The sequence below is a fragment of the Cnephaeus nilssonii genome, assembly GCF_951640355.1.
Source record: "Cnephaeus nilssonii genome assembly, chromosome: 19".
Taxonomy (NCBI): Eukaryota; Metazoa; Chordata; class Mammalia; order Chiroptera; family Vespertilionidae; genus Cnephaeus; species Cnephaeus nilssonii.
Window position 1 is genome coordinate 15,345,667 of NC_137090.1, and position 16,511 is coordinate 15,362,177.

The 16,511-nt window shown below is 47.8% G+C and overlaps 1 protein-coding gene and 1 pseudogene across 2 annotated transcripts; both read left to right on the forward strand.

Moving 5' to 3' along the window:
* The first annotated feature begins 65 nt into the window (after positions 1-65).
* LOC307114973 (alanyl-tRNA editing protein Aarsd1) lies at positions 66-8,085 on the forward strand. Its single transcript, XM_079797904.1, has 12 exons — positions 66-514; positions 613-744; positions 875-1,034; positions 3,041-3,098; positions 3,541-3,697; positions 3,794-3,910; positions 4,128-4,258; positions 4,456-4,522; positions 4,725-4,816; positions 5,478-5,532; positions 6,450-6,544; positions 7,742-8,085. The coding sequence occupies exons 1-12, from the start codon at positions 476-478 to the stop codon at positions 7,875-7,877; spliced, it is 1,239 nt and encodes a 412-aa protein (XP_079654030.1). The 5' UTR covers positions 66-475; the 3' UTR covers positions 7,878-8,085.
* A 160-nt stretch (positions 8,086-8,245) lies between these two features.
* LOC307114974 (beclin-2-like) lies at positions 8,246-9,546 on the forward strand (annotated as a pseudogene). The gene has a single exon. The product of its transcript is annotated as a beclin-2-like (transcript).
* Positions 9,547-16,511: the final 6,965 nt, after the last annotated feature.

The window sequence follows — 16,511 nt, forward strand, 5'->3', positions numbered from 1 at the left end:
GCTAGTCCGAACTGAGATGTGAGTGTAAAATATACACCAGGTTTTGAAAATTTTATACGGGAAAAAACTCACTTATTTTTATAGACCTACTACATGATGAAAGTATTATGGATATGCTGGTTTAAATAAAATACTAACAAATGTGGCATGCATTATTTCTATTGGGCACGCTGTCGTGCATTCAAGCCCATACCATGCCCACCTCTACACATCCTTGGAGCCCAACCGGCCAAACTAAGTGCCTTGACAAGTTCAGGTCACAGTTTTGTCCTCCGGTCCTTTACAAAGTCAAAACGGTTGCTAAACTACCCAGAATGTCTGCAAATCGCGTTTTCAACAAATTTGTCCCAAGCACATCCCATTCCTTGCTTTCTCGCTTCTGCGCAGAGACGCGTTCATACTGAGGATTGTCCTGCGCGGGCTTCCGTCCGCCCCAGGCGCTTCAGCGCGCGTGGATCCCGGGACAGCGGCGGCGATGGCATTCCGGTGTCAGCGGGACAGCTACGCCCGGGAGGTGCGGCCGCTGGGCGAGGGACCCGATGCTGCCGAGCAGATGGGGCGTTGCGGGAAGAGGGCTAGATTCCGTTTATTCTTTCGTCCCTCTCTGTTCAGTTCACCACCACCGTGGTCTCCTGCCGTCCTGCGGAGCTACAGACCGAAGGAAGCAAAGGCAAAAAGGAGGCGCTGAGCGGTTTCCAAGTGGTGCTGGAAGACACGCTGCTCTTCCCCGAGGGCGGGGGGCAGGTACCAGACCCGTCCTTCCCTCCTTCTCCCTCCTACGAAGCCCCTAATTCTTTCTGCCGGGGTCTTTGTGTCCAGGAGTTAGGGTGAGCCCTGCCTCCCATTGCTGCCGATTTTTATTTCTTTTCCCCAGCCTGATGACCATGGTACAATCAATGGCATCTCTGTGCTGAGAGTGACGCGCCGGGGGGCCGAGGCTGATCATTTCACACAGACACCCTTGACCCCTGGGACTGAGGTCCACGTCCAGGTAGACTGGGAGCGGAGGTTTGACCACATGCAGCAGCATTCAGGTAGGTGGGGACAGGATCCGAGATCTGATCTGTCGGAGGGGCAATTGCTCTGTGTGGAGATGCTCTGTATGGGGATGCCACGATGATTCAGATATGGTTTGGGTTCTCTAGGAGTTAGCCTTTTGGAAAAGTCAGACGTATGCAGAATCAGCTCCGATTGAGGCAGGTTATGATAGATGTTACAAAAGCAATATGAGCAATTAAAAGTATTAGAATATGGTCCTGGCCAGGAGGTTCAATTGGTAGAGCATTGCCCCAACACACCAAGGTTGTAGGTTCAATTCCTGGCCAGGGTGCATACTAGAAACAGCTAATGAATGTATAAATAAGCGGAACAACAAATTGATGTGTTTTTTTTAAAAAAAAATATTTTTATTGATTTTTTACAGAGAGGAAAGTAGAGGGATAGAGAGTTAGAAACATTGATCAGCTGCCTCCTGCACACCTCCCACTGGGGATGTGCCCGCAACCAAGGTACATGCCCTTGACCGGAATCGAACCTGGGACCTTTCAGTCCGCAGACTGACACTCTATCCACTGAGCCAAACTGGTTAAGGCCAAATTGATGTGTTTTTTTTTCTCTCTCTATCTTTCCCCCTTCCTCTTTCTCTCTCAAATCAACCAATGAAAATTAAAAGTATTAGAATAACTGCTGGATTTGAGCGTTACCAACTTCCCATATTGGTATCTTTATCTGAATGTGCCATAAACTTCTTAAACTCAGAACATCTAGAATGGTATTTAAAAGTCATCCATTCAAAAAAAAAACAAAAAAAAAACAAAGAAGAAGAAGAAGACAAAAGAAAGAAAGAAACAATGAATAAAAGTCATCCATTCCAGCCTTGGCTGGTGTGTCTCAGTTGGTTGAGTGTTGTCCAGTGCCATGAAAGGTCACGGGTTAGATTCCCAGTCAGGGTACATGTCCAGGTTGTGGGCTTGGTTTCTCGTCGGGGTGTGTTGTGTGTGGGAGGCAACCGATTAATGTGCATCTCTCTCTCCCCCTCTCCTTTCCTCTCTCTAAAATCAATAAAAACGTTTTTTTTTAAAGTCACCCATTTCCCCAGACTTGGTCCTCCATTGGCATTCTCTGTATTCAGTGCATGGCATCAGCATCCACCTAGTGGCTGAAATCCTGGGAGTTAGTGCAGACACTCTTTGGGGATAGCCAGTCAATCACTCAGTCCTGTCGGTTTGTTTTCTAAATACTTCTCTATTTCCTCCCACTGACAGTGTGATCATCTTAGTCCCAGCTCTCCTTGTCTTTCCGCAGACCTCTGTAGTAGCCTCCCGGCTAGTCTCTCCACATACAGTCTTGCTTCTTGCAGCCTATTCTTTGCAGAGCAGCCAGAATAATCTTTTAAAAATTAAGATCTGATCATGTCACTCTCCTGCTTAACACTCTTCAAAAGCTTCCTGTTGCTCATGATAGAGCTATATACTTACCATGGCCCCCATGCCCTACCTGGGCTGGTGCTTGCCTGCTGCGCCAGCCTCAGCTGGTCTCCCTCCCTCTTGCTGTCAGCATTCTGGCCATGCTGGCCTTCCTCTCGATTCCTTGAACACATCCTGCTTCTTTCCTCCTTCAAGGACTTTGGCTGTCTATTCCCATTGCCGTCACAGTTAATTCCTTCTGTTCCTCCTCCTCCTCCTGTCACCAATCAGAGATAATGCTGAATCTCTAACATCAAGCCCTGTGCCTTGCATGTGGTAGGTACTTGATAAATATTTGTTGAGTGAATGTGCCACATTAGAGCTTCAGTTCAAATCCTGCCTCTGAGAAGCTACATTGCTTTGGCAAGTTACTTGACATTTCTAGGCCTCAGTTTCCTCATTTGTGAAATGGCATCGTAAAGCCTCTTGCAGAATTCTTGTGAGGATATTCAATAAAGTATCTCAAGAATATTACCCAGTGCCCAACAGGTCTTCAACAAGGAAACGTTCTATGATGACGGAGTATGTGGCTGTCTGGGCTTCTCATTCTTCTATCTCTTATTCTCTCTTATCAGGGCAGCACCTCATCACAGCAGTTGCTGATCATCTGTTTGGGCTGAAAACAACGTCATGGTGAGGAGGAGGCATAAGACTAACTGTAGATCATGACTCCTGACTCCCAGCTCCTTTCCCAGTCATGGGTGAGGGGGTAGGAGGCTAAAAGAAAGCAGTGTTCAAAATCTGCTGTGTTCCCCTGGTCCCCTTGAGGGTGGGGGGTGGATGACCTTGTGTTTCTTAGGGAAAACATTACGATGAGAGGAGAGGTATCTGCCTTTGCTTAGGAAAGAACATAGAGTTTTGAGCCTAAAGACCTACGCAGTGTGGATCTATGTGACCTTGTTCACATTCGTTACTACCCCTCAGCTGTAAGATGGAAATGACAGTCCCTACCTTGCAGGATTTTTGTGAGGATTAAATAAGATAATTTATGTGGGCATTCTTTGTAAACTGTAAACTTTCTTATATCGTTACTGTTGTTATCAGCGTCCTGTGGTTACTCTACTTCTTCTGACAGGGAGTTAGGGCGACTCCGGAGTGTGATTGAGCTGGATAGCCCCTCTGTGACTGTAGAGCAAGTAGCTGCCATTGAGCAGAGTGTCAATGAAAAAATCAGAAATCGGCTGCCTGTGAATGTGCGAGAACTGAGCCTAGATGATCCTGAGGTGGAGCAGGTGAGGGGAGAGCCAGTGGGGTGGCTTCTGTAGAATGGCCCTCTGGGGGCTCCTCATCAAAATTCAGACAGCCCTTCTCCCTCCTCTGTGTTCTAGGTGAGGGGCCGGGGTTTGCCAGATGACCATGCTGGGCCCATTCGAGTTGTTACCATCGAGAATGTTGATTCCAACATGTGCTGTGGGACCCATGTGAGCAATCTTAGTGACCTTCAGGTAGGTGAGGAAGGGCTTCTGAATGGTTAGGAAAGAGGGTGTCAGGAGTGTGGGAATCACAACAGGGTTGGGAGTGGTAGGGGGGACAAAGAGTGAGCAAAATCACTTTTATTGCTTCTCAACTGAGGGGGAGGTCTAGGTGTCTCCTACCCTTGTGTCCAGCACCCACTATGTTTTCTGCGTGTGTGTGTGTGTGTTACCTCCTTGCCTCATGTAGGTCATTAAAATTCTGGGCACTGAGAAGGGGAAAAAGAACAAAACCAACCTGATATTTCTGGCTGGGAACCGTGTGCTGAAGTGGATGGAGAGAAGCTACGGAACTGAAAAAGCATTGACCACGCTGCTGAAGTATGCCCCCTTCTGTTGTCTCCTGTTTCTCAGGACCTGGACACCCGGGGCTTAGCTTTCCTGCCTGTGAGGCAGACAGAATAATCTGTCTCTGGGCGGTAAGATGTGATCATAAATGATAAAGTGCAGTGGACGAACGCCCAACATCAAAAGCAGTTGGGAAGCTGGGCAGATCTCCACGGACCTTTCACTTGCAGGTGTGGAGCAGAGGATCACGTGGAAGCCGTGAAAAAGCTGCAGAACTCCACCAAGCTCCTGCAGAAGGTTATTCCATGGCGGGTGGAGAGCGCGTGGGTTCTGCCTGGAATAGGCTCCTTGGACTTGGCCCCTCCGCCTAACCAGATGTGTAGCTTGTTGTGGGGAGGTGCGGTGAGGGGGCGGGGAAGGAGGAGAATGAAGTGGAGGGAAGGCGGTGCTGTCTTGTTATCCTTTCCACCTCTCTACTCAGTTCTGGCATCCATTTCAGAACAACCTGAATCTGCTGAGAGACCTGGCTGTGCACATTGCCCACGGCCTCAGGAACAGCCCAGACTGGGGAGGTGTGGTCACATTACACAGGTGAGAGACAGGCAGGGGGCGTGAGGCTGTAGGGCTCAGCCTCTCCCCTGTATGCAGTGCATAGTGGGTGGCGGGCCACTCACTGGTATTCTCCAGGCTGGGTAGGCCCTAAGAAATGTGTTACCTACCAGATTTCTTGGGTTGACATAAGCATCTTTCTTTTTTAATCCTCACCTGAGAATATTTTTTCCATTGCATTTTAGAGAGAGCGGAAGGGAGGGAGGGAGCAGGGAGGGAGAGAGAGAGAGAGAGAGACATCAGTGTGAGAGAGAACAGCAATGTGAGAGAGACACATCCACTGGTTGCCTCCCACACACGCCACCACCTCAGGTGGCGAGCAAACCTGCAACCCAGGTACATGCCCTTCACTCTAACTTTCATTAGCACCTTCCCTCGCCTCCTTCACCGTCTCACAGGTCTTCACTTACCTGGGTGAATCCTATTAAAGGAAGACAAAAATAAAGGCAAAGCTCGTTAGGAACTGCTGATACTGAGAAGGACGTCCTGCTGGCCCGCCGCCAGCACTTTCTCTTTGCTGAGGGGCCTGGGACTTCGCACAAACAGGCAGCAGGGCGGCCGGCCTCTCAGGAGGAGCTGGGCCTCCTGTGGTTTCCCAGCTCCCTCTCCAACCTGGCTCTCACATCTGTGCCTTTCGTTGTAGGAAGGAGGGCGATTCTGAGTTCATGAATATCATTGCCAATGAGATTGGGTCAGAGGTAAGAGATGCACCCTGGGTAGAGACCTAAATGAGGGGCGTTAGTTCAGCTGAAGTCCTTCCACATGAGCACATGAAGAGTAGGGGACAGAAATTCATTCAGTACAGTTTTCTTTTTTTGTGTTAATTCTCATGCAAGGATATTTTTTCCATTGATTTTTTTTTAGAGTGAGTGGAAGGGAGATAGGGGGAGAGGGAGAGAAACATGATGTGAAAGAGACACATGAATCAGTTGCTTCCACACCCCTGACGGGCTGGGGTTCAAACCTGCAGCCCAAATATGTGCCCTTAACTGGGAGTCGAACCGGCGACCTTTTGGTGCATGGGACGATGCTCAATCCACCGAACCACACCGCTGGGCAGCTTTCTGTCTTCTTTATGTTGAACCTAAGTTCCTGTGGTCACTTTTATTTATTTATTTTTTTAAAATATATTTTATTGATTTTTTACAGAGAGGAAGAGAGAGGGATAGAGAGTTAGAAACATCGATGAGAGAGAATCATCGATCAGCTGCCTCTTGCACACCCCCTACTGGGGATGTGCCCGCAACCAAGGTACATGACCTTGACCGGAATCGAACCTGGGACCCTTCAGTCCTCAGGCCGACGCTCTATCCACTGAGCCAAACCGGTTTTGGCTGTGGTCACTTTTAAAAATTTTCTTGGCTCTGGTGGGCCGGAGTGGAGGGGCTGCGTTATCATTCCTTCAGAACATCACTTGTGTTTTAGAGAAAACGTCGTTTTTTTTTAGTTGAGATACGATGTGTCTGTTTAAGGTGTACAGCATGTTGATTTGATACACTTGTAATTGCAGTATGATTTTTAAATCTGTTCTTGAGTCTGAGGAGAGTGCACAGTATAGAGGGGTTGACCCCACATCCTTAAGTATCAGGGTTCATCCCCTTGTCTTACCTCCTAGGACACCCTCCTGTTCCTAACTGTGGGCGACGAGAAAGGCGCTGGACTCTTCTTACTGGCAGGGTCAGCTGAGGCCGTAGAGACCCTGGGACCCAGGTACCCTTTCGTAGACTGCTTTGCATGGGCAGGGGGCGGGGAGGAGAGCCCTTTACTGATGACAGAGGCCACCACATCTGCAATCTCATTTTGATTCACATCACAGACCTGTGATGTGGGCTGAAATAATTAACTCCAACTACCATTCCCAGTTTCCTAGGTGAGGGACGGCACACCCTGCGCCTGGGATCTCACAAAGTAGGGGCAGAACTGAGACTTGAACCCAGGTCTTTTGGCTCTAAATCCATGTGTTTCATTTTCTCTTTTAGACATGGAGATTCACAGGTGATACATGAATACAGCTGCTGGGTTTTCAGTAGGCAGATGCAGCAGATGCTTAAGGCACCAGCAGAGGAGAGGCACATACTCTTTGGGGGGAAAAAATAGGATTTTGAAATAAAATTTAAAAAGGCATTGATATAATTGTTAGGAAAAGGTTAGAACTTTGTTGGACTTCTTTCCCCTTATGTTATTGTTTATATTTTGTTTTAAATTAGATATGGTGGTGTAGTGCCCCTGTTCTTTCTAACGGAATTCTCAAGGTCCCAGTAGCTCCGACGAACATGTAGTCGGGGTAAAGCATTGTAGAAAAAACAGCTTTTAAAGGAGAGGTTCCTGACAGGCAGCCAGGATTGGCCTATAGATTAGTTTGGCCTGTGTACTATTTTAAATTTTTAAAAATACTTGCTACATTTTAAAATCAGGAGATTTTTACCTAAAAATACATAGTTCTGGCTTTTCTCAAAAAAGGAAAAAAACTGGCACTCCCTGGCCACACTGGGCTCACATTCCACATGGTGGTGGCTACGAGGCACCTGAGCAGTGGCGCCCTCTTCAGACAAGACAGGCTTGTCCAGGTCGCCCAGTCCCACCTTTCTCGCCACCTGTTTGACTCCCTGCTGGTCCCACAGGCGTCGTGTCTATAGGCACTTGCCCCTCGTGTACATTCACTCTGCTCCCTGGAGGTTGCCATAATCTATCTAGGCCATTTCTAGATACTTCTGTTGTTTCCAGTTATTCCCTCTTACAGTAAACGTGGTACATATTACATGTGCAAGTATTTTTAAGAAGGGTTTCTAGAAGCCATGTACTCTTCCTCTCCCTCCCCCCAGCCCACGGGGGAAGACTCAGGGCTCTTGGTTTTTCTGTGGCTTTCCCCCTGCGGACCTCCTTCCCCCTGACATATCTGCTTCCCAGGGTGGCTGAGGTGCTGGAAGGCAAAGGAGCAGGGAAGAAAGGCCGCTTCCAGGGGAAGGCCACCAAGATGAGCCGGCGGGCAGAGGCGCAGGTGCTTCTCCAGGACTACGTCGGCACGCAGAGTGCTGAGGAGTGAGGACTCGCACCTCCCTGCTGCTCCTGCCATTGAGAGTGCCTCCCGTGTCCACAGAAAGAGTCTCTTAGACAATAAAATAGTTCGATTTGCAGTGATTGTGGTACCATGTATTACTAATTTATATAGTGTACTCCAGTGTGCTTATGCAATAAGTATCTGTGAACAAACGGGTCACTCATTTGGTCCCTTAGACATACCCTGTGCGAATGAGTCTTATGTGATGAGGTGCACTAATTTACTGAAACTCAGTGGCAGCCTTTCTTCATGTAGAAATATAGCTGCCAAAGGAGCGTGCAAGTCAGGTGAATGAGTCTAAGCCTGAGGTCACAATTTGAGAATACACTGAAAAAAATTCTGGTTCTGTCTCTTGCCTGGGGAAGTTATCTTGCCTTTTCAGCCTTCAGTTGCCTCACTGATAACATGGCAGGAAGGGCAGTAGCTAGTTCTCTGGGGTGTCGTGAAGTAACATTCAACTGTAAGTGCTCAAGAAAACACTCGAGGGAACAGAGTCAGCGATGCAAGCCAAGACCTCCACCATGTTCTCCATCTCCTTGACCTGCCAATTCTGCCACCGGCTCCTGGAGTGGGTCGACCTCAGCCCAGAGCCTGCAGCTTTGAACTTGCCCTCAGCTCGGGGGGCCGGGAGACACTCTGGAGGAAGGCTCTGCCTCCAGGATGGAGACGGACGGTGAAGAGCTGCAGGGCAGTGCCTCCGGTGGGACCATCGAGAGGGCCGTGATGGGCCATTGTTACATCCTATCCGATGAAGAGCTGGACAAACACGTGTGCAGGGTCTGTGCTAACAGTCTCCTGGGGCAGCTGGACACCCAGCGCCGGATCTCGGGGTCTGACAGTTTGGAGACCAGGGATGGATTAGGTGAGGACGCGGGGGAGACACGGCAGCAGGAGCTGAAGGACGTGGAGGAGGCGAGGCTGGTCCAGGAGCTGGAGAAGAACCGAGACAGGGCAGCTGTGGCAACAACTGGGACTGCAGGACGAGCTGTGGAACGTGGAGGACCCGCTGCAGTACGCCCAGACCCAGCTGACCTGGCTGAAGAGAACCAACGCCTTCAAGGCCGCGTTTGAGATCGGCTGTGACGGCCCCATTGCCATCACCAATAACTTCAGGCTGGGCTGCATCCCCACTGTCCCCGTGAGTTGGGAGGAGATCAACACAGCCTGGGGGCAGACAGCCTTGCTGCTCATTGACCTGGCTAACACAGTGGGTCTGCGGTTTCAGAGGGACCAGCTCATCCCCCACGGACACCACTGCTACCTGCAGTCACTGACAAAGGACCCCGTGGACCTGCCCTTGTTCTGCACCGGGGGAAGAGCTCTCTCGTGGACAGCAAGTTTGACCAGGCCATGGTGGCCTTCCTGGACTGCATGCAGCAGTTCAATGAGGAGGCCGAGAAGGCCGAGCCAGCTCTCTGCATGCCCTACAGCATCCACGTGGGGCAGGGCCTGATGGAGGGCCCAGGATCCGGTGAATTCCACTCCATCAGAACCCACCTGAACACTGAGGAGCGGTGGACAGAGGCCCTCAAGCTCATGCTTATGAATTTTAAGGAATGTCTGAACTGGGTCTCCTTAAGGTATCGTCACAATTAACTGCATTTGAACATTATGCTAAGAGACAGAACAAAGCATAGAAACAGACTCAGAACAGGCAGACAGCTCTGATGGGGTCGGAGAGAGGGGTGGAGGGATTGAGCAAAATAAGAGAATTCATGGACAGGGACCACAGTGTGGTGATTGCATGTGGGGGAGGGGGAGCTGTAAGGGTATGGGGGAATAAATGGTGATGGAAAATAACAAAATAAAGGAATAAAACAAAACAAACAAACAAACAAAAACCCCACTCGATTCCCCATTGACCTAAGAACACAGAATTTTTCATTACCTGATGTTCTGTTCCTCTACCTTCCAGTTGAGAGTTGATAAATGCAGGGGCTGCTGCCCTACTTCGCCCCAGGTGAGCTGTGTCCCCGGGTAGTGCTGCTGAGGACGTGGGTGCAGCCATCCCGTGTGCTTTCCTGAGTTACTTAGGAGCTATGATTGAGCCCAAGGGAGGCTTCTTTTGAGCCCAGCAGCCACTGGCAAATCGCTTTAATTTAGATGTTCACCTTGTTCACACAAGGACTTGATTCAGGTAAAATTCCCACAGGAGGACATTCTGCCGCTGTTCCTGCTGGCGGAACAGGCAGGCAGGGAGCGTGGCTTCATAGGATTTTGCTGGGAGGAATGGAGTGGTCACCCAGCGCAGTGGCTTCCAAACTTTTCAATTTAAATAATGGAAACTTGCATGAAGTTTTACAAGTAGAAGCACAATATCGAAGTGGATGAAAGCTGCTCTGATCTGGTTGGAACCGGGAGTGGAGGCGTGGAGCTCTGCAAGCCCTTAGGGAGGCCCCGGAGCCATAGATACCATTTGCCAAATTCCCAACCTTGGCATATCAGGACGATGCTCTAACCAACTAAGCTACCTAGCCAGGGCAGTGTTCCACTCCATTTAAAATGCAGACAGATCCCCTCCAAACAGCCCCTGAGTTCTTTTCCTCAGAGGGCATGTCAGTTAACGATATTTGGAGTTGGTCCTTCAAACTTAACCTTTTGCACTCGGATGTCGAGTGTGACTCGACACCGTTAGCATTAGAATAAAGGAATCGAGAAAAAAAAGCAAGCGAGTGCAAAGGGTTAAAGTTGAATCTTGGGTCTCCCGATGAAGTTATGTGATCACAGGTACATGTGATATACCTGTTGAAAGTTCCAGGTACTATGAATAAGAATGTAGTCTGCAAAACTAGGAAATCCAACTGATAATCCTTTCAGTCTTAGAAATGTAAAGGAAGAGACATTTATTCCCAAGTTGCCTTCTATTGAAACATAATGGCAATTTTAGAAGCTGTCTAGCACTGATTCCCAATTTTCCAACTAGATCTCAGATCTTTCTAGGGCTGTCCATCCTACGTAAGGTCACAGAATCAAAACAGAATTCTAGGCCTGGAAGGAACCTTAAAGATTGACAACCTGATCTGGCAAGTGAGGAAATAAACTTTTTTTTTTCTTTATTGCAGCAAAATGAACAACATAAAATTTACAATTTTCACCATTAAAGGTGATAAACTTAAGTGACTTGCCCAAAGGTGTCTCTTCCCACTCCAGAGCACTGCCTCAAAACTCAGGGTTTCATAACCCAGGTGACCTTGCATCTGACTTACAAATATGCACCAACTCCAGTTACATTGTGAGTAACGTAATTGAAACAGCTGAGTCCAGAACTAGAGGGTTTGGCTCAGTGGATAAAGCATCAGCCTGTGGACTGAAGGGTCCTGGGTTCAATTCCGGTCAAGAGCACATACCTTGGTTGCAGGCTCGATCCCCAGCCCTGGTCGGGGCACGTGCAGGAGGCAATCCATGTGTCTCTCTCACATAGATGTCTCTCTCTCTCTGTTTCTCCCCCTCCCGTCCACTCTCTGAAAAATCAATGGAAAAATACCCTCAGGTGAGGATTAACAAAAGACAAACAGCTGAGTCTATGATGAGCCCAAATCTGACAATGCCATGTACAATGATAAACATCTAGCCCCTCGTCAGGGAAAAGCTCTCTGTTGGTGTTGGCAAAAGTCATGCATCTTTATAACTAAGATCTTAAACTGAAATCAACCTAACACTCAGATCCAGCTATAACTTTAGCCAGACAAAGATGGTCAAGGCTTAGACGGCCAGGATGAAATACAGAAGAGAAATAAGGAGAAAACGGACACCCAGGGTGATAAGCTATGGTTGTGGACAGCTGTTTCCATATTCTTCCAACCCCGAGAGGAGCATTCGATGAGCTCCTGGCTGTAAACATGGTTTAATGAGAGAACTGAAGTTGCATAGACTGGGCCTCTGGGTGGATACAGCTCTGGCAGGCAGTCATTTTTCCTCATGTGTCAAGAGAGCCCCTAAGGAAAGAATGACAGGGTCCAATTAGTCTTCTCCCAAGTGAAAGAAGCTGAAACACCTTGTTTAACAAGATTGAAAGCCATGCCCTAGCCTGTGTGGCTCAGTGGATAGAGCGTCGGCCTGGGGACTGAAGGGTCCTGGGTTCGATTCTGGTCAAGGGCACATGCCTAGGGTTGCTGGCTCGACCCCCAGGAGGGGGCATGCAGGAGGTAGCTGATCGATGATTCTCTCATTGATGTTTCTATCTCTCTTCCTCTCTGAAAGCAATAAAAATATTTAAAAAACAAAACAAAAAAAGATGGAAAGCCACAAGGCAGACTACTTGTCAGGGACAGGGATTTGGAGTCCTAGGCTTTCGCCTGAAGCCAGGAGGCTGATTAGTGGGAGAGCTGGGCTGCAGGGAGGTGGCCAGGAGGAAGGGGAATCTGAGTTTCTAAGCAAAAATTTAGGCATACCTAGGGGTACAAAAGACATCAAGAGATGTTTAAAATATTTTAAAAAATATATTTGTATTGATTTTAGAGAGGAAGGGAGAAGGAGAGAGAAATAGAAACATCAATGATGAGAGAGAATCATTGATTGGCTGCCTCCTGCATGCCCTACACTGGGGATCAAGCCCACAACCCAGGCATGTACCCTGACCAGGAATTGAACCGTAACCTCCTGGTCCATAGGTTGATGCTCAACTGCTGAGCCACACTGGCTGGGCCAAAATGTATTTTTTAAAAGACTCCAACTTTGCCCCTGAGCCACCCAATTTCCCTTGCCAGAGGCAACTACTGTCACCAATTTCTCATGTTTCCTCTGGTAGTATTTTTATATAGATGTGTATAAATCTTCCCTCTTTTGGTATATACTGTACACTCCTCCGCATTTTGCTTTTCTCAGTTAAATGAGTGCCATATTTTAAGACAAAACCATAGTATAAAATTTATGCAGTGCAAAATGACTCATTGGTAGGCGACAGGGAAGTATAATTTGCTTCAAAGATTCCTTACTTACAGAAGGAGTCAGGCAGGATCCCCTAGAGGCCCACATGAATTCATGTTCTCCTGAGTGTGTGACCTCCTGTCTCCCTGTCTTTGTTTCGTCAGTGTGTAATAAAAAGAGCGGTGGACTGGAGGCCTCCCTTGCTTGCCGTCACTCAATGGGTTCTGGTTATTACCCAAACCTGGGCATTTCTGAGAGTGAAGGTGCTCTACACATCACACCAGAACCACAGTCACAACCAGGATGGTCTCCGGCAAACCAGGTATCTGGTCTCCCCTCGGAGACTCTCCCTGAGCCACTTTACCTAAAAGTGGGGATGTGAGTCCTGGTGAGAGTGGCTCAGTTAGTTGCTGGTTCGATTCCTGGTCAAGGCACATGCCCAGGCTGCCAGCTTGATTCCTGCTAGGGGGGGCTTGCAGGAGGCAGCCTATCTCACATTGATGTTTCCTTCTTCTCTTTCTAAAATATCAATAAACTTTTTTTATAGCAAAAGGTGGAAATTTATTGAGAAACAAGCACAGACTCCCATGTGGGGAGGGGGATAGAGTCCCTAATAAACTGTTCTTTAAAAAAATATTTTTGCCTTAGCTGGTTTGGCTCAGTGGATAGAGCATTGGCCTGCAGACTAAAGGATCCTAGGTTCGATTCCAGTGAAGGGCACATGCCCAGGTTGTGGGCTCGATCCCCAGTGGGGGGCGTGCAGGAGGCAGCTGATCAGTGATTCTCTCTCATCATTGATGTTTCCATCTCTCTGAAATCAATAAAAATATATTTAAAAAATACTTTTTTATTGATTTCAGAGAGGAAGGGAGAGGGAGAGAGAGAAAGAAACATCAATGATGGAGAGAATCATTGATAGGCTGCCTCCTGCATACCCCACACTGGGGATTGGCCCGCAACCCCGGGTATGTGCCCTGACCGGGAATCGAACCATGACCTCCTGGTTCATAGGTCAACGCTCAACCACTGAGCCATGCCGGCTGAGCAATAAAGTATTCTTTAAAAAAATAAATAAAAATAAATAAAAATAAATAAAAATGGGGATGTGAACATAGCATCCTAAGAAAGAAGGAACTTTCTGAAATAACTCAGGAAAATACATAAACACTTGAGCAAATTATGTGAAAACAGTAATTTAGTTGTGTAAAGAAAGGGAAAATAAAGCAGCTGTTTTTTGAACTGGTGATGTCATCAGTGCCTGTGAAAGGGGCCTTAATCCAATGCCCCAGGGAGATGGGGACGGGGGTGGGGTGGGGGGGGGAGAGGAACAGTTTGTTTTCAGGGGATGGGTGAACTGTCTTTCATGAGGTTCACCAGAAAACCAAACAGAATTAGTTTAATTATTTATTAGAGTAACATTAAATTAGCACAGACAGAATAATAGGTATTTTATTAGCACAGAATGTGATAGAGTTTTATGTACACATAAAATAACAGATTATATATCCTGGAACATTGTTATAAACCACTTTTACAGCTTAGTAATAGTGAGAAGGGACTCCTTGTCTAAGAAAGTTTTATGACTTAAGTTCCCATAAATTGCTCAAGACCCGGATGCACCGAGGTGAGGGTCTCCTGGGTAACTAGCTGTATGTGCACAGGTTGGTCAGATGTTGCATGAGAAACAGACAAGGAGCAGTGACAGGAATTCAGGAAGTTACTGTGACTAAATGTCCCATAGCCCCACCTCACCCTTTAGTCCTGAGTGGAAACCAGGGAGTCGGCCAAGCTGTGCTCGAATGCCAGGTCTTTTCCTTAATAAGAACTTAAATAAACTCCAGGGCCCCACTGGGAAAACAGACAGCTCAACGTGCCCTATTGAGAAACTCCCTTGCAGAAGGCTTCTGTGTCTGCCATCCCTTTCCTGAATTTGATCCAAACTATGACTAAAGTGCCCTTGATGGAGGGCAACCAGGGCTACTTGGGAAAGAGTGATGGAGAAGTTTCCTCCTTTTTCCAGACTAAACCTTCTGTGCAGACTTACTGCTGGCAGCATGCCAGGCTCTCAACTTTAAGGGACCAGAACAGGTCTCGGTTAGCTAACCCGGGCCCGTGTCCGGAGCGGGAGAGACCCTCCCAGGGACAGTCTTCTCTCCCTTGCTGAGCCTTTTCACAGTCTCCCTGCAGAAGCACCCTTCAGCTGACGCTTGCTGGTAAATATCCCTGCTCATCCTTACACCCCAACCTCAAAGCCAAGTGTTTCAGAAATAAGGGTGATCACCATTTTCTCCTGTTAAACGACCGTTCCTCTTCCTTTCATATTATTGTACTTGTTATTCTTGTGCAGATAATAATCAAAACTCATTTGTTCATTTATTCAACAGGTATTTGTTGAGAGGAGTGTGTGTCCCGGACACTGTTTTAAGAACTGGGCCACACTGATGAATGCTACAGCTGGCCACTGTTCTTACGGTGTTTATGGCCTTGGAGAAAAAAGACAGGAAAGAAGAGCGAATAAATGCGAAATCACACATCTGTTAATTCAAAAAGTAAAGAGCAGGGTGGCCCTGACCGGTTTGGCTCAGTGGATAGAGCGTCGGCCTGTGGACTCATGGGTCCCGGGTTCGATTTTGGTCAAGGACATGCACCTTGGTTTCGGGCACATCCCCAGTGGGGGGCATGCAGGAGGCAGCTGATCGATGTTTCTCTCTCATCGATGTTTCTAACTCTCTATCCCTCTCCCTTCCTCTCTGTAAAAAAATCAATAAAATATATTTTTTAAAAAAGAGCAGGGTGAAGAAAAATGGGGAGGGTTGTGACAGTGACAAGGGAGGCTTGGGGAGAATTTAGTCTCAAATAAAGCAGTGTGCTTAATAGGCAAACAAAACGAACAGTTTTAAGACCATTCTGCTGGTTTCTCTTACAACCAGATGGCCATTGCTAAGCCCCTTCTTTGTAGAAATTCTCGAGCTGGGAATTGTCTTCAGCCACAGAAGGTGACCAGGATCTTGAGGAGGCTGCCGGGTTCATCAATGTGTTGTACGTATTTTGGGTACCTTTATGCGGCTGTTAGGAGGAGGCAAAGAGTAAGACCAACATGAATCTTGTGCTGCTCTTCACCCAGATGAGCCCCTCTCACCACGGCTAGGCCATCGCTTCTGACCCCCGAGGCCTCTCTCCCTCTCCACCAGCAGAAGGTAAACCCTGCATTACACCTCGGCACAGAGAGGGTGGAAGACACAACAGTCCGACAAAGACCCCCTGCACACAGGGAAGGTATGCTCGATAGAAACCTCTGCCAGTTGCAGTTTCAAATAATGAAAAGCAGACTTCAGTGCCACTGCACAGTTATTATTTGTTTGGTATTGTTTTAATTATTAGTTGGAGTTAAACCAACACTTACCTAGTTCTACCAGGCATTGCTCTAAGCACTGTATAAGGATCAACTCATTTGATTCTCATTAAAACCCTATTGTCTTCCCCAGTTTACAGATGAGTATACCGAGGCGCAGCAGCTTGCTGAGGTCACTCCGCTAGTAAACGGCAGGGCACAACTTGGGGCCAGCAGTCTGGCTAGGGAGTCCTTCTGCCAGACTATGTGGCTTCTTGGTATGTCCAATTAACACACTTTGAAAGAGCACACAGATTATATCTATGACCAATATCTTTTCTTTTATAAACGAGCCTCTCTCGTGGCGAAATAAGTGATTTTAGGACGAGGGCATTTAAGGACCTTGAGGCTGTCTGGTGCTT